The 27,666-nt window shown below is 36.9% G+C and overlaps 1 protein-coding gene across 1 annotated transcript in view; it reads right to left on the bottom strand.

The window, feature by feature from the left end:
• Positions 1 to 27,666, bottom strand: part of LOC122792903 (CUB and sushi domain-containing protein 1-like) — a 4,548,980-nt gene that overhangs the window by 2,268,828 nt on the left and 2,252,486 nt on the right. The window contains exon 30 of the mRNA XM_044060461.1: positions 19,541 to 19,750. Coding sequence (XP_043916396.1) covers positions 19,541 to 19,750 — 210 coding nt within the window. The remainder of the gene's footprint in view (positions 1 to 19,540; positions 19,751 to 27,666) is intronic.

Here is a 27,666-nt window from a genome sequence, read left to right as displayed (position 1 = left end):
GAAGAAAATGTATTTAAACACCCTCCAGTACTACAGAAATACTTATTCTTTTCTGCTTTATGATTTTAATGAAATTCAGTCTCACACCCCTTCCACCCACGCTTGTAAAAATAACCCAAACATATTTATTCTGCTTCACATGAGGCAGTCATTTCCCATGATCTGTAGAGATTGCAATCCAGTCTATTCAGTGAGAGTATCATGAAATACGATGGGAGGTGATTTTAATCCCATCCATTACACTCAACAGCAAATCACTCTACTGGAAGTCCATGGTCATTTGAAACTAAATGAATAATATTATCTTCAAACAAGAAAGATAAATAGGGGATTAAGTGGACATTAGCTCATGAACTGCTTTCAAACCATGGGCCCCTCAACCCATCCAAACATATTTTTTGAACCACACATAAACGTTCATGTTTATTTGGCTTCATATACTTGATTTAAGACCATTTAAACTACTGCCGTTATAATCTATGAATATCTTTACCCATAAATTACAACTACTTGAAAGTATACACCTCAAATATCAGACTATGCAACATAGGCACAGTACAGCATTCCAACTTGCTTTATACAAATGTACATTAGTCTTACAAAGACATATTGATGAATGTTTAACTTCATCATGGCAGGCAGGGTTAGGCATTCTTAGTTACACCCAGTCCCCAACACCAAGCAATTATAACCCAATTGTTAACTGTGTACACCTCAGATGTCAGATGTCTGATTGTGTTAAAATATATAAGTAATTATAGACACAATAATGTACCTCAACTTTGTTTTACACCCAACACACGCACACACACACACACACACACACACCCCCCCACCCCACCCCCCCACACACACACACACAAGTATGCCAACTTATTTCACACAATGCACATTAGCCTTCGGTCAACCAGTAGTCCAAGTATTCCACATCATTCCAAACAAATGCACACAAGTTCTGGAAAGCAATCTGAGCAAACAAGTAAAGTTTCATCCACAGATAGTCCTATCCAGCCAAAACTTACAGCCACATTGCTGTATACATCACATGTGCCTGCAATAAAAAAATAATACTTAGCCAAAACAAAATAGTAAGAGGCAAAGACCCAGAATCAGCTAGATTTTAAATACTGGACTTATATGCTTACAAAGTTGCTATAATAACATTTTTTGCATAAACCATGATTTTTTTGTGGAATATAGAGTCTGAAATTCGGGTCTATATTAGAACATCGAAGTTTCAAAACTTTGAATGTTCTAATATCAACCACTATTCAGCAAAAGCTGAAAACATCGAACATACAGAACAGCAAATTTTTTCCCTAGGAAAAAATTTGCTGTTCCAAAACACATACACATAACACAAGCACACTAAACAAACAGCAATCCACACACATACACCTAAAATCTTACACCTAACCCTACACTAAATTATACACACACCACTAACTATCCACTTACCTTAACCCAAACCCAACCCTAAGGTCCGTCACTATCGCACACTCACCTCACCCGCGCCATCACCCTAACTCACCTACCCCGCCCTAATCCACACGTCCACACAATTGCACACTTACCTGACTCGCTCCCTAACCCTAACTTACCTAACCCGCCCTAACCCTCACATCCACACAATCGCACACATACCTAACCCGCACCCTGACTCTAACTAACATAACCCACACTGAATCGCACACTTACCTGAACCCGACCCGTAACTTTCCACCACAGCGCTGAAAATACTGAAGCAACAGAAACGGACACATTTGGTTTTCTGTTGCTTCGATATTTTCAGCATTCACTGAATAGGGGTCGATATTAGAACACTTGAAGTTTTGAAAATTCGATGTTGTAATATAGACCCTGAAATTCAAATGTCAGTCATCAAATGCAAAATCAGCATAGGTGCTGGAACCAGAGAGTGAGGGGGTGGAGAGCCTCCCCACATTTACAGCTGAAGACCTGTTTTTCTTTAAGGAAGACTCCTATGTGCATCACATGCTAAAGTGACTTTTAAAGACAAAAGTGTGAGGAAAATGTGGTTAGAAGAAGTGGTTTTATGAAGGCTGTGCTGCTGCTCTGTTCTGTTTCTATTTATGTAGGGTGTGCACATCTTTGCTAAGCCTGACGTGCTTTTATGAAGGCAGTGCTGCTGGTCCATTTCTATTTATGAAGGGGGTGTGTGGAGAAGAAATGTTCCTGATCACATCATTGCTAAGCCTGCTGCCACAGTCACCCATGGTAAGAAGTGTTTTTCTGAAGGCTATGCAGCTGCTCCATTTCTGAAATCTATACTCTGTAATAAATGTTCAAATATACTGTATGTATGATAGAATGTTATCATCAAGAGCTTACCTCCCTATGTTTCCTTTGAAAATGCTTCTTTTCAGATGACTTTCTGGTACATAAATACAAATGACATAAATAATTGTTCTCTTCATACAGCTAACTAAATAAATATTTTATCAGTAGTCGATTATGCAATAGTTATTCCTCAGTTTGGTCTTTGGACCCAGAAGAAAGACATGTGCTTGACTGAAACATGTATTGCTTAAGGATAGATGTGAGTGATGTAATTCTCTTTAGCAGGGTCTCCAAGTTCAGCAGATGTTTAGTCCATTCATATACATAGGCAGTTAGTAGGTTTTACATGCACTCAAGAGATCATGAGAATGGTTGGCGTTAGTCCAGGAGAGGTTTACTGGGTTGATTGGACCTGGTAGAGGAAGACAGTAGGCATGGTAGCAACTGATTGTCAGAAGCAAGGGGTCAACAATTCTACAAAAAAGAACCTTCAGCTCATATACATGCAGTCCCTTTTTCACTCCTCTTGTCACTAAAGCCAGTTAGCCAAATGGCCTCACCTGGAAATGGTGCTGTCACCAGAATAATGTAGTAGACTAATTAAGAGATTTGATCTACTGAATTATTTTGAATATGAGGAGGAAAATGTGGATCTTTGGAAGGTGTATGCCCATTTACTTCTCCGGATGGATATTAGGTCATAGTGCAACTACAGATAGGTATAATACCAACTGTGTGTGTGTGTGTGTGTGTGTGTGTGTGTGTGTGTGTGTGTGTGTGTGTGTGTGTGTGTGTGTGTGTGTGTGTGTGTGTGTGTAATGCCCCAGTGTCTTATAGCTGGTGGTTAGAATTACTCTGGATCAAACCCTGTACCTGGTACAACAGTCTGCATTCTCTACCCACACCACCACTTGTGATTTGTGATTCAGGGGGTTTCACAGAATATTTGGCTCATACTTTTGGTCTGTTCCTCTTAAAATTTATGGTTGTCTGGCAAATCAGTGAGAATGGAATTCACTAAATAATGATAGCTGTTTAAGTTTCAGTCTTCCTATCTTTTTTGGAAACACATGGTAACACAAAACACTATTTTAGCAACTTTCTAAGATTATGCAAGAAATATTTAAAATGTGTCCCTGGTTTTGGGCCTTTGCCCCCCCCCCACCTCAAATACATTTTGTCTTTTTCTAGATTTCTTCTGCTGTGAAATTGAGAGCTTAAGTTGTGTCAAGTGGATGGTGCAGTGGTAGTGTTGCTGCCTCCCAGCAATAGGTTTTCTGGTTTGATTCTTGGCTGGGGTGCCTTTTGTGTGGAGTCTGCATGTCCTCCCAGTGTTTGTGTGTTTCCTTCCATGCATCTGGAGCATATCTCCCTGAGCCTCTACTGAAAATTGGCATTGTTCCAAGTCAGACTTTACTTTCCCAGTAAGCAAATGTTAAACAAATAAAAAAATGTACAAGGAGCTGAGAGTTTCAGGGGAATAGAAGTTTAGTGCTGCTTATTCCAAGTCTGGTTGCATTGTTAGTAGCACAACAGGTAGTAGCCTTACTTTTGATGCAGAAGGCTGTGGGTTCTACTCCCACAGTATGCAGATGGATCGCTGATACTGTACTGTGTTGTACTTCAAAGGGAGTGGATACTGCAGTCTTGTGAATGTCCTCCTTTGGAAGAGTTGCCTAGTAACTATAAACTTGTTATCAGTTTGCCATCCATTCCCTACTGCAATATTACTAGCTTATCATTTTTAATGTAACATAGGCAATTTATTCTTCAAGGGCAACAACTACTTTATTTGTAGATGAAACAATGAAATATAAAATTGTTTCCAAGCAGCAACCTCTTCATTAGTTAGTGATCCCTTTAATGTGGAATTATTTAGATGTCTTACTTCTGCAGAAAGTTTGCATATTTACTGATATTGGAGGATTGTAATGAGAGAAGTTTGTGAAATGGGTAGTTTTGTAATTATTGGTTCATACATTTTGTTTCATTGCTTACTAGAAGACTGTTCAAAACTACAAATTTAAAACACATTCTAACAACTGGTGCTGTATTATACAAGGAATATAATTGAATACAATGAGGAAGGTGAATCAAAGAATGCATACATGGTACGCATGGCCCTAAAAATGTGTGTGAAAACAGCCCAGAGGAAAATGTGAAAGGCTTAAAATCATGAGCAAATTTTAGGCTTTACTCTTGTTACCAAAGCAATGGATGAAGATAAAACAGTTCACACCACATTATCTTGATCTGGCCAAGCTTTTCAACACAATCCCTTACTCATGTGTAGTACAAAAGATGAATAATGTAGAAGCAAACACTTGCATCACTAGCTGGATTGCACTTGCTCACAGGATGCAGGAGATCAAAACAGGGAAAGAGACCAGTCACCAATGGAGTACACCTGGGTTCGGTGCTGAGACTTTTTCTGTTTGGCTTATACATTTCAAAAGTAAAAGGAAATACCAAAGGGCTTTGGCCGACTACGTTTGAGATGACTGCAAGCTAGGAGCAGTTACTGAATCCCAAATGACTTAACCATCATGCAGGAAGGTTTGTCCCAAATAATAACTGGTGTCAAAATCATGACAATGACCTCTGTGAACTGACCCAATTGTGTGGCATTTGGGAGGTTATGTGTATAGTGACCTAACTTTTGACCATTATGTGCCCAGAGTCATAAGAAAGCCTTTCTATATTGCACAGTTTATAAACAAATTGATTGTGACTAAATCTAGAGATGCTGTTGTCGTCCCCCTTTACAATGCTCTCATTAGGTCAGTCATTTTGTATAATGCCCACTTTGGCATGTATCTGTCCAGCCCCATGCAACAATTGGAATACCTTCAGAGATACCTTACTAAAAGGATACAAGTCCTAAACAATAGGTCTTGTATGTACCCCCCTCAAAGATTTATCACTATACTCAGTATCCCACAGAGTGCTTAGAGGTGACAGGTTTGGCATACAAGGTATCCACCAACCGAATACAGATGGACATGCTGAACATTAACAAGTCAAATGGCATCAGAAATACTCAGTCCAGGTATCTAAACTGAATTATGTGGAGGGATGGATATATATCACAGAGGCTACCACTGTTCCAGAACAGACTATGCATAAAGATAAAACAAAGCTCATCTGTCCATACTTAAAGGCAACTTGGATCTAAGGATGGGTAATAGAAAATGTACTCCAGGATTGCCCCTCATGCCACTAATGGATAGTGGCAGTTCCTAAAAGCTGCATCCCTTACATGGGTCCCCTCAAATTATCTATGGTATGATCACAATTATTCTCACTAGGGCTAATATACAATTATCAGCCATGGGATAGGTAAGACCAATCAGAAAATGTTAATTCAAGCACCAAAAGGGAATTGGCTAAGCTTAAAATGTCCTCCAAGTGAACCTATGTTATGGTAGTAAATAATAAAAAAACTGCACTTTTAAGATCTGTAAGTACCCCTCTCAACCCCCCCCCCCCCAGTCTTCAACAGCTTCCGGCATCTATAAAAATCAGGGGAAACCTGTAATATCAGGAACAGTTGAAAGCTAAGTAATTTCATCTTTGTTTCACATAAACAGTAGCCATGAGTATTCCATCTTATTTCACACAAAGGCAAACTACTCCTGCACAGCCAAACAGTTAACTAAGCCAACAAATGGAGGATAAGTTATCTTCATCCACAAATGGCTCCCAAGAGGCAGCTGTAGCCACTATGTTATGTAAACCTCATCTATCCATGATGAAAAATAATATCTCTCAATCTCTTAGAGTGAGAATTAAGGACAAAGCCAAAAAATATTCAGGGACAATTGCCTAAAATCAAAGAGATATTTTAAAAAATGTTCTTATATACTTACAAAATTGCTGCAATTTTTGGTTTGACTTATATTCTCTGAAGACTATGAAGTCTGAAAAGTCAGTCTATATCATTATTTAGTGACTGCAATCCTCAGTGACTTGCCTACACATCACACGTTGCATAAGGAATTTTTTAGGGATTGCAGTGTGCAATGACATTTGTATGCCTGCCACACATTCAAAACATAGGCCTTCAGCTGTCCCAGTCTACTACTAGTTATAGAAAAAAGTCCATTTATAGAAAAAACGGGGGAGCACAAAGCACCGAAAGACAGAGAGAGGTCAGAAGCTAATGTTTACTAATAACAAAACAGCTTTGAAAGCTGTTAAGCATATCTGTCTATTTGCCTTTTTTTGTGTGTGGCAGCATGAAGAGTTTTCTACCATTTAATAGCTGTTACCATTTCCCTGTGCTGTTCTCTGGTGTATGAGAGCTGCTGTCTTATGTTACAGTGTGGCATAATGCTAGAGTATAACAGATATGAAAGCCAAAAACTTGTTATACATCTCTTAGATGTCAGATATGCTAAATTAGCTTGTAGTCTTTTATTTTATTTTATTTAACTTGTGTTTACCAGGTTATCCCACACTTTTCAAGGGAGACCTGAGGTGGTATTTATACTACTATGGGAAATTTGCACAGGGCATCAGGGAACTTCCCCTCCCACTACAACACTTGTGGTGCATGTGGATAATGAGTGAGGGCATCTGTTCCTGCCACAATACCAGCCAGGAGAGTGGCACATAAACATGGAGATGGAGGAATGTGTTGTAGAGGCGATTGACAACTCTTTAGATTTGTTTTTGGAAAAGGAAGAGGCAATATCTGAAGCACTGATTCATGGGGGGGGGGTGACCAGATACATGATATGGAAGATGTTTTTTATTATTTTTTTTTATTTCACATTTGTTTACCAAAAAAAGTCCACTTGGCCTAAGATAACCCATTTTGGGTGGTGGCCCGGGAAGAAAAGCTCCAATATGTAAAAAGTTACAAAGTGTCTTTTTCATTTTAGCTGAACAATATAAACAGTTTCACAAATCAAGTTTGTAGAGAAAATAAAACATCCAGCTTGTACAAAAGTGAAATGAATACCATGATTACAAATGCATGAAATGTTCCTAGTAGGAACACCCAAGAAGTATGAGGTAGTTGTGTGAATACATGAAGAGGTATTACTTGAAAGAATTCTAAAGGGTGAGATAGGTGTTAAAGAAGAAAGGGGGATATGAAATTGTAGAGTGAAGATGGGAGGAGACAGTAAAGTCAGGTAGAAAATTGAGTATAAGATTGATAAGAGGTAAGTGAATTATTAGTATATAGTGTGTCAACCAGGTGATGAGCAGGAGCTGGTTCAGAATTTATTTAGAGAGTTGTTCCGTAAGTGAGTGTTTAAAGGCTGAAGCTATGTGGTTGGATCTGATAGTTAAGGGGAGGGTGTTTCAGATTTTTGCTATAGAGCAGTATAGACTTTGTCCAGCAGATATCCTGCAACAGTGTACAACTAAAATGTGCTTGTTTTCTGACCTAGGAGATCTAGTGGGTATATAGGTATGGAAGACAGGGTTCAGACTTGGGCAGGACAAGGATTTATGGATGATCGTGTGAGCCATTTTAAGTTGTAAGAAGGTTAGGTATAGGGAAAGATTGATCTAATTGAGAGAGTGAAGGGGTATGCAGTGATGTGTGGAGCAATGTGCATCAGGCGAAAATTTTGCAACTTTAAGGTAGCAAGTTTCAAGCTTAGTTCTGAGTTTTGTTTGTAAATTTGTCAGACAAGGGGCACCAGTTAAGACAGTGGGGAGAATGCAGGAGGTGGCAAGACTGAGTTTTGTGTGTGTGTGGGGGGGGGGGGGGGTCAAGGAAATGTCTCTGCTGGTAGAGAATACCAAGTTTCTGGTGTGTTTTCTTAATACTGGTTTGAATATGGAGGTCAAATTTAAGGTGTTCATCAATGGTGACACCTAGAAGTTTGGCATGGGGAACAAGTTCTACTTTGATGTTGTTCTTTAAGAGAATAGTAATCTGGATTTAGTTTAGGAAGAAAGTTTTGGTTGTGAAAAGTAGAAGTTTAGTTTTAGAGGGGTTGAGTACTAATTGATTGTTAGTAAGCCAACTTTCAATAGATGTGAAAGCAGCTTGGGTGATTTGTTGAAGGTGAGAAATAGAGCTGGAAGTGCAGATGACTGTTGAGTCATTGGCATGTTGTATGAGTGTACTCTGTAGAATGGAGGTATGTAGGTAATTATTAAATATGTGGAATGAAAGTGTCCAAGGACAGAGCCTTGGGGAACTCCAGATGAGTTACTCTTGATTGAGGAGATGGAGTCTAGCCATTTAAATGCCTGCTGTCTACTGGATAGATAGCTAGTAAGCCACCTGGTAGATGTAAGGAATAGTCCAAGGTAATTTAGCTTTTGAATAAAGACGTTGATGTGGAGCAGTGTCAAAAGCTTTAGAAAGATCAAGGAAGAGGAGAGAAGACAAGTTTGCCAGAGTCCTGTGCTTTGTTAACAGTATTGTTGAAGGATAGTAGAGCAATATTAGTGCTGTGATCAGGTCTGATGCCATGCTGTGTAGGTGTAATTAGTTGATTTTTTTAGGAAGTAATGAAGAAGATGAGAGTGGATGCATTTTTCAAGGAGTTTGGAGATGGGTGATAGAAGGGCAATGGGCCAGTAGTTTTCCAGCATAAGCATTGCAGGATGATTTATTGATAGAACTAGTCAACCAGCGTGAGCCAGAGACAGAAAAGTATTATCTTGGGGAAAAATGATGGAAAGAGTTTATACAGGATAGGGACAAGAGCCACGGAGAAAAAGGTTTGCAGAAGTGGTTGGAAAACAGAGGGAAGAAAAAAAGAGATGAAGAAGACAGAAGAAATGGAAAAGAAGAAGCATGTAGCTAAAAATCAGAATAAATAATAGCTAGAAATAGACAGGTATGAAATATGGGACAAGATAGTTGTGCCTTTGGGAATCAAGGCACAGGAGGTAAGGGCTTTTATTTTGATTAAAAAAGAGACTTATTGAGGCATTTTCTTTGCAGTGTTAGAAACGTTTTTGGGAAAATCTCAGAAAAGAAAAGAAATGTATTTGTAGAATAAATATATTGTATAGATGTTTTTTTCATGAAACACAAAAATAATACACAATTTCAGACTGAAACTGAAAGAGAAAGTTTTTAAAATATTTATTAAGGAATATTTGCAAAAAATTAAAGGACATTTCTAAAGTGTTTGATAATAGAGGACTTTGGATAGGGGTTTGGGATTTTAATGTGATTTAGAAAATGGAAAATGGAAAAATTGTGCATATTCCTTTTATGCGTAATGATGAAGGTCAGTGTGCTATTATTAAGTATTGGGTACAACCAAAAACTTGCTTTTTGTGAGAGGGAGGAGCATTTTGTAAGCAAGTGTGAGAAGAAGAAATGTTATTTATGTGTAAAGATTTGTCATGATGCAAGAAAATCTGAAAATAAGTGTTATAAATGTAAACCAAATTGACATTTATGGATGGATTATGAGGAAAAGAAAAGTTCAGAACTTAATAAAGAGAGACAGATTAGAGAAAAATACATAACAGAGTAATAGTAACAAGAAGAACAATAAAAAGATGAAAGGGTGAGTAATGACATTAATATACATGAATAAAATGAGATTGATAAAAGGGGACAGGGAGATGGAAAATAAAACAGAGGTTAGGGATAGAAAATATGGTTTAACAGGAAAGTTGCAATGGCAAACAGGGTTAAAGTTAGGAAAATAACATTTCATGGTGTAGATTTGAAAGTAAAATAGGCATGATATGGATAAATAAATAATTTATTGCAAATTAAAGAGAAGGGAAGGAAATAATCTTAGAATTTTATATATTAAAGTTAATAGTATAAAGAATGTAATAAGAAGTGTTGGGGTATTATAATGGTAAAATAAGTGTGAGGTTGATTTAATAGTATTAGAGGATATTGTGGTACTTCCTTATTATAGCGGCCTTGGTGGTGTACTTACATAAACAGCACATTTAATAGCAAGTCCTTATATGAAATGATTTATAGTGTTTCATGACTATGCTCACATTGCCTTGTGACATACTTGAATGTTTTAAGAAGGACAAGTATATAATTTTAGGAAAAATAAGGGGCAAATGTGTGTGAGGACTGGTTGAGTCTTCAGTATATTAACATGTCACTGCAACATGTGCTTAATTCTTCATTTATGTTGTCCTCTGCCTAGTTTATATCTTTATCGTTTGCAGTGTACAACTCTTAATTTTGTATGTGATGTTGGATTACTTATTTTCAGGTGATCAAGTGTGTGCATGTGTGTGCGTGTGTGTGTGTGTGTGTGTGTGTGTGTGTGTGTGTGTGTGTGTGTGTGTGTGTGCATGTTTTATAGGCCCTGTGCATACTGAAAACTGGCTTACCACTCTTCAGCAGAAGAACAAAGCACCCACGTGAAGGATATTTTACGGATGTCATTATTTAGTTATTCATTACTGTTTGTTCACCAGCTAAGTGGGATATGTGCTGACCCATCTCAGCTATGGTACAATTTCAAAAAGAAGAAGTTACATTAGGATGTTACTAATGAAGGTTGTCATATAAATAATGGATACATGGTAGAAACCACCTAATGATAACATTAACATGCAAATACGGTACGATTATGAACATGCAGTCAGAGTGCATTGAAATTAAGATGTGCATAGCAATATGACATAACCTTGCATATATTTTTTATACATAAGAAATGTACATATACATAATATACATAAGATGCATAATCCCTGAAGTGTATCATCATAATGATTTCACCAAGACCGCTATTAATTTGGTGAAGGCCACTATAATAAGGAAGTACCAATATCGGGGCTATAACTAAAGAAGAAAGAGAACAGAGAAATTTTATGGACAGGATTCATAGTATGGAATTTGTGTAGAGAAACAAGTTCAGCGTTAGCTACATTATACATCATGGAAATACAAATTTTTGATTATACTTTTTTTAGGCTAGAAAACTGATGGTTGGTGACTTTAGGTGGGAAGGAAAAGTTTATAGACTTGTAGCTACATATATGTATGTAATATGTAAAGAAAGAGAAAAATTATTTCAAGAAATGCTGGACTATTATCTAGTAAATGTCATTCATCTTGTCAGTAGAAAACAGATGAACAGTTGTGGGTTCAGTTCAGGCAGCTCCATTACACACAAACACATCTGGATTTAGGCTTAGTAACTTAAACTTAAATAAACTTATAAATAGACTGACTACCACACTCATACATTTTAACACTCTGGCTGTTATCTCAAAGTGACACTGCTGCCAGCACATGCTCATTATTTATATGTACGTGCCTACACTTGGAAATGCCTCTTAAAGTTACACACACACGCTTTCTTCTACAGTAATTATGGACATTATAATAACTGGAGATTTCAACTGTGACTTAAGACATAAAAAAGCAAAACGAGATATCAGATAGGAAAATAAAAAAAAATGGGGAAATTAAAGTTATGGAATTTGAATAAAAGTACATATAGTACAGGACAATTGAAAACAGAAATAGATTATTTTTTGCTATATAAAAATAGTGATAGAAGATGCAGTAGAAACAGGATATTTAGATCATTTTTCTGTATGGATAGAAATAGAAGAGAATAAAGAACATATAAAAATTGGGAGAGCAATTAACAGAATAAATGAAAAAGAGTGGAATGAGAAAATATATAATAAAGTTATGGAAAGATCATTTGATTATGGCAGATTTTTTTATAATGACTGGCCAGAATGGTGGATAATATTTATAGAAAAAAAATGAAAGAATGTATTTAACTTGGTAAATTAGAAAAAGACAAATAGATAAAAAGGAATACTGAGAAACCCAAGCTTCAGTTTAATGCAATCTAAACAGAAATGAAAGGGAATGTTTTAAAAAATAAGGGATTTATCAAAAGAATCAAGAAAAAATTATATAAACAACATTATTTTTACAAGGAAAAGGAAGAAGTATTGCTATATTTGAGTAAAAAATAAAGGACGGTAGTGGTATAATGAGAGAAATTAAAAATAAAGGCAGATAAGTTGAAAGATACCACAGGGATATTATGAGTAATGTACAGCATGTTAAAGAGATGGTAGAAAAGAAAGGTAAAGAAAAAAATAATTAGAGGATGAAGTAGTCTACAGAAAAAAATGAACAAAAAATTGGAAACAAATTACAATTATGGATTTAGATATGCTAATGAAGAAAAATAAATATAAATTCAGCCACAGAACCAGGTGTTATAGGATATTTATAATGTATAAGAATTTGATACAATGGCAGAAGACATTTTTCTAGAATTGTTTAATGAATAGCTAAATGACCATATTTGTTATGCAGAAATATATAGATGGGCATGAGATTCATATGGAAAAAAGTAGAGAAGAATGAAATAAAAAATTGCAGGCCAGTAATGTTGAACAATAATGACTACACAATATTTATGGAGATCATATATGAAATATTAAAACATAAATTGGAATATGTAATGGAAGAAGGCATTTATGGGGTTAATTGAAAAGAAAGCCAAGAACTGTTAATGATAATCAGGAAAATAGTAAATTAATATGAATAAAACATTTGTTTTTATAGAGCATGACACTTTATGGTAAATAAGGAATGATGTAACTGTAGTATGGATAAAAAGTATGTATGTCAGTGTATAAAAATACTAACATGAGGATCTTAGTAAATGGATGCCTAAGTGGATAAATTGAGGTGAACATAGGTTTAAAACAAAGATGTCCAATGAGTGGCATTTTGTTTGCATTGGTCATGAATTGTGTAGTAAAAGAAATGAAGAAATGGAAAAAAATAAATATGTGCAGGAAATGGATATTTCATATCCAATTATTATGTCTAATGTTGATTATATAATATTACTGGCTATGAAAAGTGAGAAAAGGAAACAGCTAATTATATATGTGCACATACAATTGCAAGAAGTTAGATTAATAATGATGAGGGGAAAATGTAAGGGTTCTGAAGATGAAGAACAGTGGGAAGAAATGCAATTTGGAAGAGAAGAGATATTAATATTAGGAATTAATTTCAGTGAATATTCTATACTAAATGAGCAATGGGAGAACAATTTTAAAGAATAAAAGGACTTAGCATTATTTGGAACATATATAGTTTGTACTAGGTCTACTTTGAAACATCTAAAACCCATAACATCTAATTTCACAACATTGAGACCAGAACATCTAAAAGCCATAACATCGATTTTCATAACATCTAACACTACAAATCACAAGAAAATAACATCCCCTCCACATATAACAACACCAAACTACAAAACACACTTTTTACTACGTTGCTACAGGATGATAAGCCCCCCTGCACCCCCACCCCCCCATAAATTAAATATACCAACTCCAAGATTGCACTCCAGTGGAAAAAAAGTTAATTTCCTAACCCCTCTGTATCAATCCCCCCTGCAGAAACATAGTAAAAAGTGTGTTTGATAGTTTTGTGTCATTATATGTCTTTATATGTGGAGGGGGTGTTATTTCCATGTGATTCGCACTGTTAAATGTTATGAAATTCAATGTTATGGGTTTTAGATGTTTTGGGCTTTAGATGTTCTGGTCTCAATGTTATGAAATTAGATGTTATGGGTTTTAGATGTTTTGAAGGGGACCCATTTGTACTATAAGAAGAAAATACATTTAATGATTTAATGAATACAATATGGATAGGAAAATAGTATACATAGCTAATGTGAGTATGATACCAAGATAACTGCAGAATCAATTTCTTGAAATATTTTTTAGATTTATATGGAGATCTAAGATAAACCCAATAACAAGAGGAGTGCTATATATGTATAAGGAGGATGGGGGCTTGGATTTATTAAACCCTATATTATATGGAGTTTCTTTGAATCTATACAGAGCATTAAAATGGATAAATGGAAATGAAGTCAAGTAGGTATTAAGACTAAGAAAAAAATATGAAAGAGAGTGGAAATTAATAAAACTAAATAAAAGGGAAAGAGAATGGAGAAATGAAGAACTAGTGATGTATGAATACAAAATAAAAAATATGGAAGTTAAGTATAGAGGAGATTGTAAAAAAAATAGGAAAATATGGTATAAACATATAATGATGCAAAATTACTGTGTGAACCCATAGGTACATCTAACAGAAAAAATAAATAAATAAACCATAAAATAATGACAAAAAATGCTGTACAAAGAATGTTATATTTCAAGTTTTCTTATGGAGACTACAAATTAATAGATTGCCTATAAAAGGAAATATCCCTTATAACAAAATAAATGAAAAGACAATTCATTTTTGTCAGGAATTAGAAACAGTAAATCATGTTTTTAACATTTAAAAGAGTAGAACTAATTAAAAAAATAATAGAAATGAATATTGTGAGAGAAATATGAGGTTGTAAATAGCTAAATATGCATATGATTGAATATGTATTTTATAAGAAAAGTTGTAAGGAATGTAAATGCTTGGCTGGAAAACTGTTTTGTATTGTATGCATAATATGGATGAATGACTGAATGAGATTATGTTTAATGCAAATTGGATATTATCAAATGTAATACAGAAAATCAAATGGTGGTTATGGAAAAAGATGTGGGGGGGTTTATGCATAAGTGAAACAAAAAGTTGCAAGTGATGGATGAATTTAAATTGAATGTAATTAGTGTAAATATGTAAATAGTTGGAGTGATAGATGGTGCTGGTGGGCTCCTACAACAGGAAGGAAGCTGCCTAAGAGAATCAGCAATAGGGAAGGGGAGACAAAAGCTCTGGAAGTTTGGCAGTGAAATGAGAATTTGGAGGAAAAAAATGTTCAATATGGAGCATCAAAATGTAAACAAGGGTTTCATTGTGTTGGATAATACAAATGAACAGCATTTAGCTGTCTCAATGGAGCAGGATGAAACTGACTCTTTTGAAGTGGTACAAATAGCAGAACTGCCATCAGAAAGGCTTGCAGATGATGTTATGTTAAAAATGATTGAGCAAGATAATCCAGGTGACAATCCCAATGTTTCATGGGGTGAGACAACAGATCGTCATCCTCAGCACTTCCAAAACAGAAAAGGATTCAGGTGATATAACAGAAGGGAATGCAGTAGTTACAACTTATGCAACAGTGACAGAAAGTAAAAGAGGAGGGCAGCAACAAACTGAGAAGGTATCTGGTTTTGTAGCAGCAGACAGTGCAGTAATTAAAACATATGCAGCAGCAACAACATGTGAAAAATAACAACAGCAACACACTCTAAGTAAAGCTATTTTCACGAAAGAAGAGCAGATCACCTATGAGAATTAGAACAAATAAATGACACGTAATAGACAGATATTATGCATGGGACAATTTGGCAACTGTTCTTGGTTTTAAAGATTCAGAAGTTCAGTATTTTATACATATTGGGACAAAGACTTTTTGTAACTTAACATATGACACGAAGGGAATGATGACATTTCTGGAACTGTGTAACAAAAAGACATTTATTTATTTAATTAACAGTTATTTATTTCCAAGTAGTGACCTAAATGTTAAAAAAAAATGTTACTTTGCAATTTAGAACTGATGAACTGGAAGAAGAGGATGTTAAAAATGTGTGCAGGGTTTGTGTAAATGTTAGAGATGAGAGAAACCTACAGAATGGAGATTGGAGGTTGAAAGCTGTTTTGAAATGTGAAAAAAAACATGGTAAAACACTTGCAAAGTGTTAAAATTGTAGATGACCATAGAGGGACATTAAAGATATGCTGGCCAGCCTTAATCATGTTTCTTTTTGGGACTTTTCTTATTTAATTAATGATTGTAACAAGGTACAATGTAACCAGTGTGGGGAGAGATGACAAAAGGCAAGAAGATGTGTGTTTGAATGCAGGTTGTATAAAAAGGACACTTTTGTATGACAAGAGCAAACAGTAAATATTGAAAAAAGAAGGTGAAAGGGAAGAAAACATACATTCAGCAGGACAACAAGACTCTGGGATAGTGGCTGAACAAGTTGAAGAAGAAACTGTAGAAGAGGAAAAATAAGGAGGGAAAATGAAGAGTGAGAGTACATGCAGAAAGAGAGGTCAGGAGAAGGAAGCAATGTTAATATTTTTTTGATGTTTTCGTCAGTGGAAACCCTGATTCTGATGAGTAAGGGTTATTTGTACATAAACCCAAGAAAAAATATACAATTAGGGTATGAGTAAAAATAAGAAAATGAAAATATAAAACTATTTCCTCTAAATTGAATAAAAAGGAAAACCAACAATTTTAGAGTACTTTCGGTAAATATGAACAAGATTATTAACAGTGTAAGAAAGATAGGGACACCGGAATGGTGTGCTAAATGGGATGCACTTGCTAATATGTTAGAATAGGTAAGATTCCTGACAAGTGAAGAAAGATTGCAAACAGAACATTTGTGAGCTGCAAATATAATATGGAACATTGGAAATGAAAGTTATTGTGGAATGACTGTGTTTTGAAAAAAAAAAGTGTGAGGAAGAGAGAACATATTTATTGAATTATAGCATTATATGCATATAAAACTAGTAAGGAAAGAGAGAATCTGTTTAACCAAATACTAGTCTATGTGATGGTTAAATTGAAAATTACAAATGCCGGGATGTAAAAAGAAAAGCAAAGATATAAAAATACAGGAACTGATAAAATATAGAAAAATAGTCGTGTGGAATAAAAGTCAATGGACTTAGAATAGGTGCACTTTGATCTGAACTTGATTATTTTGTGTTATCAGAAGGCTTGGGGTAGATGTTGGAGATATAGTTGTGGAAGTTTATTTCGACCATTTAACAATATAGATGGAGGAGATGGAAGAAAGGGGGTATAGTAAAATAAGAAAGGGGAGAAAAGGATACATGAGAAATTATGGGATGAAACTAGAGAGTAGGAATTATTGCAGTTATGAAAGGATTATACAACCATGAAGAACTTCTATAAAAACTTGGCTGAATGGTGGATTGAATTTAAAAAGAAGTATAAAAAGTGTTTTTCAATGGTAGGATATTGTGAGAAAGGAAGATAAAGTGAATTATTGGAAAATGTATAAAAATGTATTAGAGAATGATGTAAGTGAATGAGGATATTAGTACAATGAGGAGATAAAAATGTGCATGGATAGATAAAAAGAATATAAGAGCAAATTATGAGTATTGTAGTATAGCATGTAGAGAATATGTAGAGCAATGGAAAATAAGAGAGACTGAATTAAAGAACAATTAAAAAAAAGACATAACTATGAATTCATTTGACAAAGTACTTAGGGAAGTAAATGTTGATTCAGTATCAGGTCCAGATGGTATAGTGTAAGGAATGTGCAAGAATTTAATAGACTGACGAAGAAAATATTTCGCACTGACTGAATGGTTGAATGAAGGATTTATTTATGAAGAGTTATGCAGTGGGATATTAAAATTTATATGGAAGAAAGATGAGAAGAGTGAAAAAGAACTTGCACAGATTATAACATTTTTATGAGAATAACCTGAAGAGAATGTTGGAGAGATGAGTGATATTATGGAAGAAAGTATTTATCATATAAAAGGAAAGGGATGTCAAGAATTGTTTTTGGTTGTGAGAAAAATTGTAGATAATATTGTAATTAAAAGGGAGAATGTGAAACTTATGGTGGGTGATATTAGCAAAGCACTTGATACAGTAGGACATGATACATTGAGAGATGCTATGGAGATGTATGGAATAGGTAATAGAATTAGGAGCGTGTTTATGTCAGCATATCAAAATAAAACAGTGAGAATGTTAGTTAATGGGTGGCTGAGTAAAGAAATATACACGAAGTGTGTTATAACGCAAGGATATCGCATAAGTAGAATATTGTGTTCATTATATGCATTAGCAATAAATGCAATAGTGAGTGAAGTATCACTTGATTTACTAGACACATAGTCCTATTTATAGTTCCAAGCTGTTAGTGTATTTACCTATACCTTATCCAAGTAACATTTATTAAGAGGTTTTTTTACCCATATGACTTGCACCTCTGTTTCATTCAGGCTGCTGTACCCACTGTTCCATGCCAGGTGATGGGTTTACTTATTACTCATTTCTACCGCCGGAGATGCAACAATTATGACTGGGGCCAACATGAAACCAGCTCCAGCTTTACTCCATTGCATATCTGCCTAACATACAAAGCTATGTCGAACCCAGTGCTGTTAGACATGCTCCACTTAAAAAAATTCCCAATCCCTCTGAGCTACATGCTCTAGGGACTTTAACCTTGTCACCACAATAAAAAGAACATGCTGGAGGGATAGATTCCTGTCCCAGAGACTTCCCAGACTCTGGAACAAACTACCTATCTATATCAAACAAAGCTTCTCATTAGCACTCTTTAAGAAAAATCTTGATGACTGGATGGGAGACAAGAAATTCACCCCAGGGATCACTTCTGTGGCTTTGCTCGACAAGGGCACAGGAAAATAAATTTATTGTGTGGCAAAAGCCAGGGTAAATGGCTAGGCTTATATAGGCTTTAGGACCAATAGCCTAGTACCTAAGTATGAACCTATGAACCAATCTCCATGGGTGTCAGTTAAACGAGAGTTTACTGTATATTGTTATTATTTATTTTAATTTCATGAATGTTTAGAGATATACCAGATAAGTGCATGAAACTGAATATATAATGTTTAGCATGTGCCTAAAATCAGATATACCACATAGTAACTGGAATGTTAAAGCTCAAAATCTAAAGAAAACTAATGAAACTATGACATATCAGGCAAGTTCGATGCTAATAACAAGACCAGCACACTTCAACAAATCCATTTATGTATGTATTTAATCTCTTAGAAGCCATAATAATCATTTGCCATTTTGCTGAGAGAAAAGCACTTCATACCAAAGCCATGTCAAGCCAAGCTGGTTGTTTTGCAATTTTTTGCTTACACATTTTATTTTTATAATATGTGTGAAATATATTCAAATTATTTAAAAAAGAGTCACAATGCAATATAAAAATGCAGTTAATATAAATTCATAAATAACTAACAATTTATTACAGCAATTCAAAAGTATCATTCTTTATTTGGATGGTATGTCAAATGAGATGGGTGTGCTTTGAGTGAACCAAAGCTTGCATAATAGTAAAGAAACTTCTGCTCTGCATATTTTGTATGGAATTGTCTTCACGTGATTGACATTTTTTATTGTTCACTGATAGATTTTACATATATAAAAGCAATATAAAGGCAATGTTTGTTTCAATGGCTAACAAAAAATGAAAAGGCAACAATCAATAAATGAACTAGAAATAATGACTGATAGAGTATATTAGAGATATTAACTCCTACCTTGGTAGATTAACCTAAAGCCTTGTCTGTTTTCTGTGCGATCACTGTAAAAGTGGACAAGTATTTCATGAGTTGTAGTTAAAACTGATGGTGGGAGTTCATTTCCACTGAACTGACCAATAAGAGTGCTCGTCTGATAAGGCCCATTCCGCACGTCAACAAAATCATGGTTTTCTTCCGTAGAAAAATTCAGCATCTGAACATGTGCACCTATGAAGCAAGACAAGAAGATATCTTCATATAACTTAAATCTCAATGAAAGTTTTGATTACATTTAAGTGCTAAAACTGACTAGATGTATGCATAGTGAAAATATACTTTCACTTAAATGAGTGAGGTGAAATTATCATCATATAACATGAGAAAAGCTATTCTTTTGTTAAATAATTAGCATTTTCTACAGTTATAGAAGTACTCTGATGGGGGCATTGTGATTTTCAATTCTATTTATAGTTACCATTGCCTATTTTTATAGCCATAGTAAAAAATACAGCTTAAGAGTGGCAAAAGTCAGTAAAAGTGTGTAGCTGGCATCAAGTTATAGTAACTTATTTAAAGATATACATGTTGGTACAGGAGGAAGACAGAACATCAATGTAAGTGCTCACAAAGACACTAGTGCTTAAAAATGTAATCTATTACCTATTGTTCCTAACTTTTCAAAAAATAAGAAAACACTGACAAAGGAATGCAAGACCCATGTATCATTGTTGCCATCCAGCAGGTGTTTTATTGTCTTATTATGGTATCCTGCTGGCCACAAAACACCATAATGCATGTTATAGCAGACTAAAGATAGATCCCAATTCTGCACATCTGTAATACGTAGATGGTGTATAATTCTTGCTGTGCTTGAATTCCAAAGTTGTTGTGTAAGGAGCTGTTCCCTTGAGGCTTGATCCAGATGGTGCCCCTGTAACATATTTCTAGCAATGCCCTTTCTCTGGGATGTGTAACCCACCCTTGGCCATTCACTCTCATTCTTATCTGAATGGCTCTTTTGCTGTCTGAGTCACAAAGCTAAGCAAGTAATAATTTCCAACAGGGTGTGTGTGTTATTCTGTAAATATTGTGTAAATATCATCTGTCTAGGGGTGTTCTGAGGGCTGTCACTGCAAGTGTAAAGGCCAATACTATAAACTGCATATTCAACATACATTTCATAGGTTCATAGGTTCATAGGTGTGTACTAGGCTAATGGCCTGGAGCCTTTACGAGCCTAGCCCATAGGATTACCCTGGCATCATGCCACCCAACCTTCGTTACCAGTGCCTCTGTCAAGTAGAGACACTGGAGTGATCCTGGAGTGCATTTTTTATTTCTCATCCACTGATCAAGATTTCTCTGGAAGAGGGCTAGTGAGGTGCTCTGTTTCACATGTATGGGAAGAATATTCCATAGCATGGGCAGTCTCTGGGTTATGAACCTGTCCCTCCAGCTTGTTCTGTTGATTATAGTAGTAAGGTTGAGGTCTCTGGAGTGTGTGGTGTGGAGGGATTGGGATTTCTTTAGATGTAGAATTTCTAACAGAGCTGGGTCAGGCATGGCTTTGCAGGTCAAGCAGAGATCGTCTTTAAGTAGGTGATGTAAGACAGAGAATAGTTGGAGTTTCTTGAGTCTGTCCATATAGGACAAGTGTTTAAGGCCTAGGATCCTCTTTGTGAGGTACTTTTGTGGCCTCTCCCAGTTGTTGCAGGTGTCTAGTGAGATATATGCCAAATGAGGCATTGTACTCGATGATTGGCCTAATGAGGGAAAAGTACAGGGAGACAATGACCTCTTTCTTCCTGGATGCAAAACCCTTAGTATATTATGCTTACTTTGATTTTGGACTATAAACACATGATGGTCTGCAGCTAAGATGTTTTAATGACAAACCACATAAACCATTTCATGGATGTTTTAACACTCAGAATACACAGCTCAGTTGTATGGCAGGTACTCAAATTGGTACTCAAATATCTAATGTGCAGATATGATGGTACATAAGCAAATAAAACTCTGCTATTGTGCTCCAGTATAAAGAAAGCATGTACTGTATATACCATGCTTTTATTCTAGTTGTACTGCAATTAAATAGAAAACTGCTATCTAACATGGAAAATAAATACATCGATACAAAGCTTTGCTCTGTCTATTAACTAGAACTAGATATGCTTTCTTTATGTTTTCCTTCGAGTCACACTATCTCCATCTAGGAACTCATTCACAGCATTGATCTCTGCAGATAACAAAGAAGCCATCCATAATTCTAACTTGTTACCTGTTGAAGCTAGAACACTATTTCTGCTGAGCACCCTGATGAGACGAATACTTAATAACAGATATTGCTCCCCCACACACAAACACACACACTTAATGACAGATATTGCCCCCATCCCCACCCCCGACACACACACACACACACACACACACACACACACACACACACACACACACACACAAAAAAACTCCCTATTCATTACAAACAGTAGTTTTGAACTCAGGAACAATAATAACCTGAAATTAGTCAACTCCCCCCATTCACCACTGTCATTACTCAGATAGCTTAGCCCCTAGGGGCCATATATATGGTAAAATCAGGTTATACTGGCTAGGCTTGTAAGGGAACATAAGCCGTTAGCCTAGTAATCTGCTATGAAGCCATGAACAAGCACTTCTACTACTGAGCAGTAAGTTTCAGTGATCATCATATTATCATGCAGCAATAGTCACGACAATAAAACGTGATGTCAGCGGCAATGCTTAGGCTAAAGTGAACTTGAATTAAAACTGTATTTTTTCTTTCTCTTCTCTTTTGCTCATCTGCAGTCAGTGTGTTGTTTTCATGGCTTAGGAATGTGCAACTTTTTTCTTTTTGAATGGAAAAGAACAGGTAGTATCTTTTGATATGTGCTGCATCACAAGATTTGCTTTATTGTCTTGTGAATGCAACAAATAAGATGCAATACCAGAAACAATCTTTCTTTTGAGATGCAATTGTTATAATTACTGATGGTCTTACTAATTTATGTCACTAAGTTGAAACATGATGGATTCAAAGGAAGGAAGGAAGCAAGTGAAATTTGGATGTGCATTGGCAATTTCTGTCATTGCCATGACAAGTAAGAACTGGTCAAACTACTTGCTTTCCCAACAGGTCAGCAACAGAATGATGATGATGTCATGTGATGAACACTGGGGACTGCCAAGAAAATTTATATAACTGTGTTTGTCCTGTAAGCTGAAAATCATATTCCCCACATGAGGATGCCAGTGAGAAACAACCAGGTGGGAAAGAAATGGTGGGTAATGCCGCAAGGCATACACCCCACAGAAAGTCTTAACATGCAAAGCTATTTCACCCATGCATGGTCAGTCTGCGGATAAGCAGGCTTATGGGTAAGCCTCTTTTGGCCTCTAAGCTGAGAAATAACTACACCAACACTGGTGTTACAACCATTTACTAGACAAAAAAACAAACATTTCTGTTAATACAATAAAACTAACTTTGTATCCACAGTAAATGCATTGAAAAATCCCACATTAAGCCAGTTTGTGTAACCAAGCCCTTTTTGGTTAATTATTAAAAGGTCCGGTGCATACCACAAGCTGCCTCACACTTGTTTAATAATTAATCTTTAGGGTCAGATCCTCATTCTCACCACCACTTGCCTTATCCGGGGCTTAAACCTGAAAAACTATTGCCCACATGAGGAGACCACTGAGAAGAAACCAGTGTGGGGGCAGGGGTAAAGCCACAAAACATTCACCATTCAGCATAATCATGCCATTCCACCCTAAAGTGGCCTACATGAGCTATAACCATATAGGGTGCTAAAACTCCCAGATGACTGTAGTACTGAAATAATTCTCAGCTGCTAGAGAAATGTTTAAGTTGAATAAATAAAAACCTGTATTATTCAGATGTACTCCATCAGAGTTATAAAAGTCTTTTTCTGATTTGCCAAACTCTTTCTGGTCTGTCACCTGTAATCCAACTCGACTGGATGCACTAGCCTCCTTGGTTTATAAACCATCTGGAGATTTCTATAGTTGCCTCCTTTCTGACTCAAATCCAGTGAAGTCTAGGTACTATTTCAAACCAAAATATGACAATGTATGGGGTCTCTAAAATTCAGACAAAATTCTTGCCAGCAAAAACCTCTTAGAGGCCACCTTAAATTGTTACCACCTAAATGAATCACTAAAGCTTGCCCATCAGTGTCACACTTCCCAAAAACAAAACCAAGAAACCCTGGAAAAATCAAAATGCTAAAAAGACCAATTATTATGATCAAGTGAACCAACATGATCCACTGGATGTGACAAAGCTTGTAAGGCTACTCTTCTGAGGAAGGAGTGGGCCAAAATCCAGATAAACTCCTTTCTTGTAATACAAATGCATAGTGTTAGTTCCTTATATAGGACAAAAGGGCATAAGAATCCCACCTGAGACATAATTTCTATAATTACTGATGATCTTAATAATTCATGTCACTAAGTCACACCATGATGGATGCAAAGGAAGGAATGGATATTTGGATGTGTATTAATAATTTCTGTCATTGCCATGACAAGTAAGAACTGGTGTGACTACTTGCTTTCCCAAAAGGTCAGCAACAGGATGATGATGATGTCATGTGATGAACACTAGGGAATGCCAAGAAAATGTTGTACACAGACAATTCTGTTTGTCCTCCAAGCTGAAAATCATGCTACCTGCATGAGGAGGCCACTGAGAAGCAACAAGTGGGGAAAGAGAAAGGGGGTAAAGCCAAAAGGCAGCCCCCCAGAAAGTAACAAAAATAGGGGAATGGGACAGTTGAGGAACCTGCGAACCACTGCCAAAAGTGAAGATAGTTTCACAGTGCTCATCTGAAATAGGTAAAGCTATTTTATCTGCCCATGATCAGCTCACAGACAAGCAGGCTTAAAGGTAAACCTCTCTTGCCCCCTATGGTGAGGAATAACCACACCAACACTGGCACTGAGACCATTGATATTGAACAAAACAAGCATTACTATTAATACAATAAAATTAACTTTGTATCAATAAGCAAACAAATTATAGAAATCCCACCTTAAGTAAGTTGGCGTAATCAAGCCCTTTCTGGCTCATTATCAAAAGTTCCAGGTGCATACCACAAGCTGCCTCGGATCTGCTTAACAACTAATCTTTAGGGGAAGACTCTCATCCCACCAACTTGCCTTGTCCAGGGCTTAAATCTGCCTACATGAGGAGGCTGCTGAGAAGCAACTGGTGTGGGAGCCAGGGGTAAAGCCACAAGGCATCTGCTGCACAGCATAATCATGCCGTTTCCCCCTAGAGTGGCCCCCATGAGTCATAACCTTGTAAAGCACTAAAACTCCTGGGTAGCTGTAGTACTGAAATAATTCTCAACTGCTAGAGAAATGTTTGCATTGAATAAACCAAAATCTAAATTCTTCAGATGCACTCCATTAGAGTCACAAAAGCTTTTGTCTGGTATTTATGGTCTATCATCTGGAATCTGACTTGACTGGATGCACAAGCCACCCTATGGTTTATAAAACGTCGGGGCAATTTCTATAGCTGCCTCCTTCCTGGCTCCAATCCAGGGAAGTCTAGGTACTATTGCAGACTAAAATATGCCCATTTGAGGGTACAATGTATGAGGCCTCTGAAAGTCAGACAAAATTCTTGTCAGCAAAAACTCTTAGGGGCTTCCCTACATCTTTATCCACTAAATGAATCACTAAAGCCTGACGTAAGATTCTATGGGCAACTATTCAATGCCACACATCCCAAAAATGAAACCAAGAAAGTCTGATCAATTATTATATTCAAGTAAACCAAGATGGCCCACTGGATATCACAATACATGTAAGGATACTCTCCTGATGAAGGAGTGGCCCAAAATCCAGATAGACTCTTGTCCTGTAATATAAATTTATTGTGTTAATTCCTTATAGGTAGGTAGGCAGGCACTAGGCTATCTGCCTGAAGGCATTTATAAGCCTAGCTGGAATGTGTTGGCTTTCGCCACCCCCTTAGATTTGTTCCCTGTGCCTCTGTCCGGCAGAGCCAATAAAGTGATCCCTGGGGTAAACTTTCTGTTTCCCATCCACTCATCAAGGTTTCTCTTGAAGAGGGTTATTGAGGAGCTCTGCCTAATGTAGATTGGAATCTTGTTCCAGAGCATGGGAAGTCTCTGGGACAGAAATCTATCCCTCCAGCACATCCTATTTATTGTTCTGGTGAGGTTTAGATCCCTGGAGCATGTGGCTCGATATGGTGATATGGTTTTCTTTAGGTGGAGCATGTCCATCAACTCTTGGTTGGACATGGCCTTGTATGTCAGGCAGAGATCACCTCTGAGTAGGCGGTATGCAACCAAGTACAGCTGGAGTTTCTTCAGTCGAGCTGCCTAGGGCATTTGCTTGAGGCCAGTGATCCTCTTGGTGAGTTACTTCTGTGATCTTTCCAGTTGTTGCAGGTGTCTTGTAAGGTACATCCCAAATGGGGCAATGTACTCTATGATGCGTCTGATAAGTAATGAGTAGGGGGGCCCAATGACCTCTTTCGATCTGGATGCAAACCCTTTTGTGATTAGGTGGGCCACATAGAAGGATTTTCTAACCACTTTGGCAATGTGATTATCAAAGGAGAGGTTACTGTCTACTTGGGTCCCCAGATCCCTTATTATGTCTTCCGTATTTAGGGGGCTACCACCTATGTGGTAGTTTGTGGGTACTTTGTTTTTTCCAAAGGGGATGACTATGCACTTTTTGGCATTTAGCTTGAGGCCATGGTTTTGACACCAGGTATCTGTCTCAGTGAGACTCTTTTGGAGGATGTCTGTGTCAGCTAGAGAGTCAATTATAGCCCCTAGTTTGCAGTCGTCTGTGAACTTGGTCAGCCATAGCCCTCTTGTGCTTGCCTGTACCTCTGAGAAGTACATGCCAAACAAGAGGGGTCCTAGAACTGAGCCCTGGGGAATGCCACTTATAACCAGTTTAGAGTCAGACCTAGCTCCTGCAACTCTTCCCATGTGGGCTTTGTCTGTGTGCCAATTGGCAACCCATCTCATGACGTAGGGGTTTATGTTTGGGCTGGTGAGCTTGTCTAGTAATACCTGAGTGGGGAATGGTGCTGAATGGCTTTGCAAGGTCTAGGTAGGCTGTGTGGACCACCTTTCTCTCGTCTATAGCCTTGGTAACTGTCTCAAAGAAGTTCACCAGGTTTAGGAGGCATGATCTGCCCTTAACAAAACCGAACTGGGTAGAGTCCAGTGTGTGGAGGTTTCCAGTGTCTCTGTCAATGAGATCCATGATGATGCACTCCATAGCTTTGCAGACCAAGCTAGTCAGGCTTATATGGTGATAGTTCCTCAGGTCTGTTGTGGCTCCACCTATATGGAGTGGATTAACCGTTGCTGTGCGCCACTCTGTGGGCACATAGCCTGTGGAGAGGCTGAGTTGAAACAGTGTGTTTAGGTGAGGGGTTAGTTCGTCTTTGAGCTCGTGTAGGAAACAGCCTGGTACACCGTCCGGTCCCATTGATGCTGTGTTTTTGGCTTTGGAGAGGGCTGTTTTAACCTGAGTGTCTGTGATTTCAGGGGCACTACATTCTTCTGGTATAGTTATGGGCTCTTTTGGGGGTGAGAGGGGGGTGAAGTTTGCACTGAATCTGTCTGCCAGGATGTTGGCTATATCAGTTGGTTCAGTGTATTTTATGCCATTCTGCACTAACTCTGAGCAGATCTAAGTATTACCACTTAAATTCTTGACATAGCTAAAGAATGCCTTGTGGTTATCTTTTGAGCCCATGACAATTTTTCTTTCGAAGCTCGCCTTGGATGATTTTATGAGGGATCATAGTTTCTTGCTGATACTGATCAGGGATGTCTTCCCTTCTTGGGATTTTACTCTTTTCTGTACTATTTTCCTCCTTCTATTGTATAGCTTGTTTATGTCAGGGGTCCATCAGACTGGTTTCCTTTTCTTGGAGGAGTGACTCTTGGTTTTGCTTGGGATAACACGATCCATGCATTCTTGTAGGTGCTCATAGAGTGCATTAGTAAAGGATTTTGCATCCTTTAGCATAGGGGCTTTGAAACTTCCCACCTCGGTCTTAAGTAACGTGAAGTTTGCTTTTGAAGTTT

The sequence above is a fragment of the Protopterus annectens genome, chromosome 2.part0, assembly GCF_019279795.1.
Source record: "Protopterus annectens isolate FY-2018-M chromosome 2.part0, PAN1.0, whole genome shotgun sequence".
NCBI lineage: Eukaryota > Metazoa > Chordata > Ceratodontiformes > Protopteridae > Protopterus > Protopterus annectens.
Note: the sequence above shows the minus strand (reverse complement) of the source record. Positions and strands in the feature narration are given on the sequence as shown.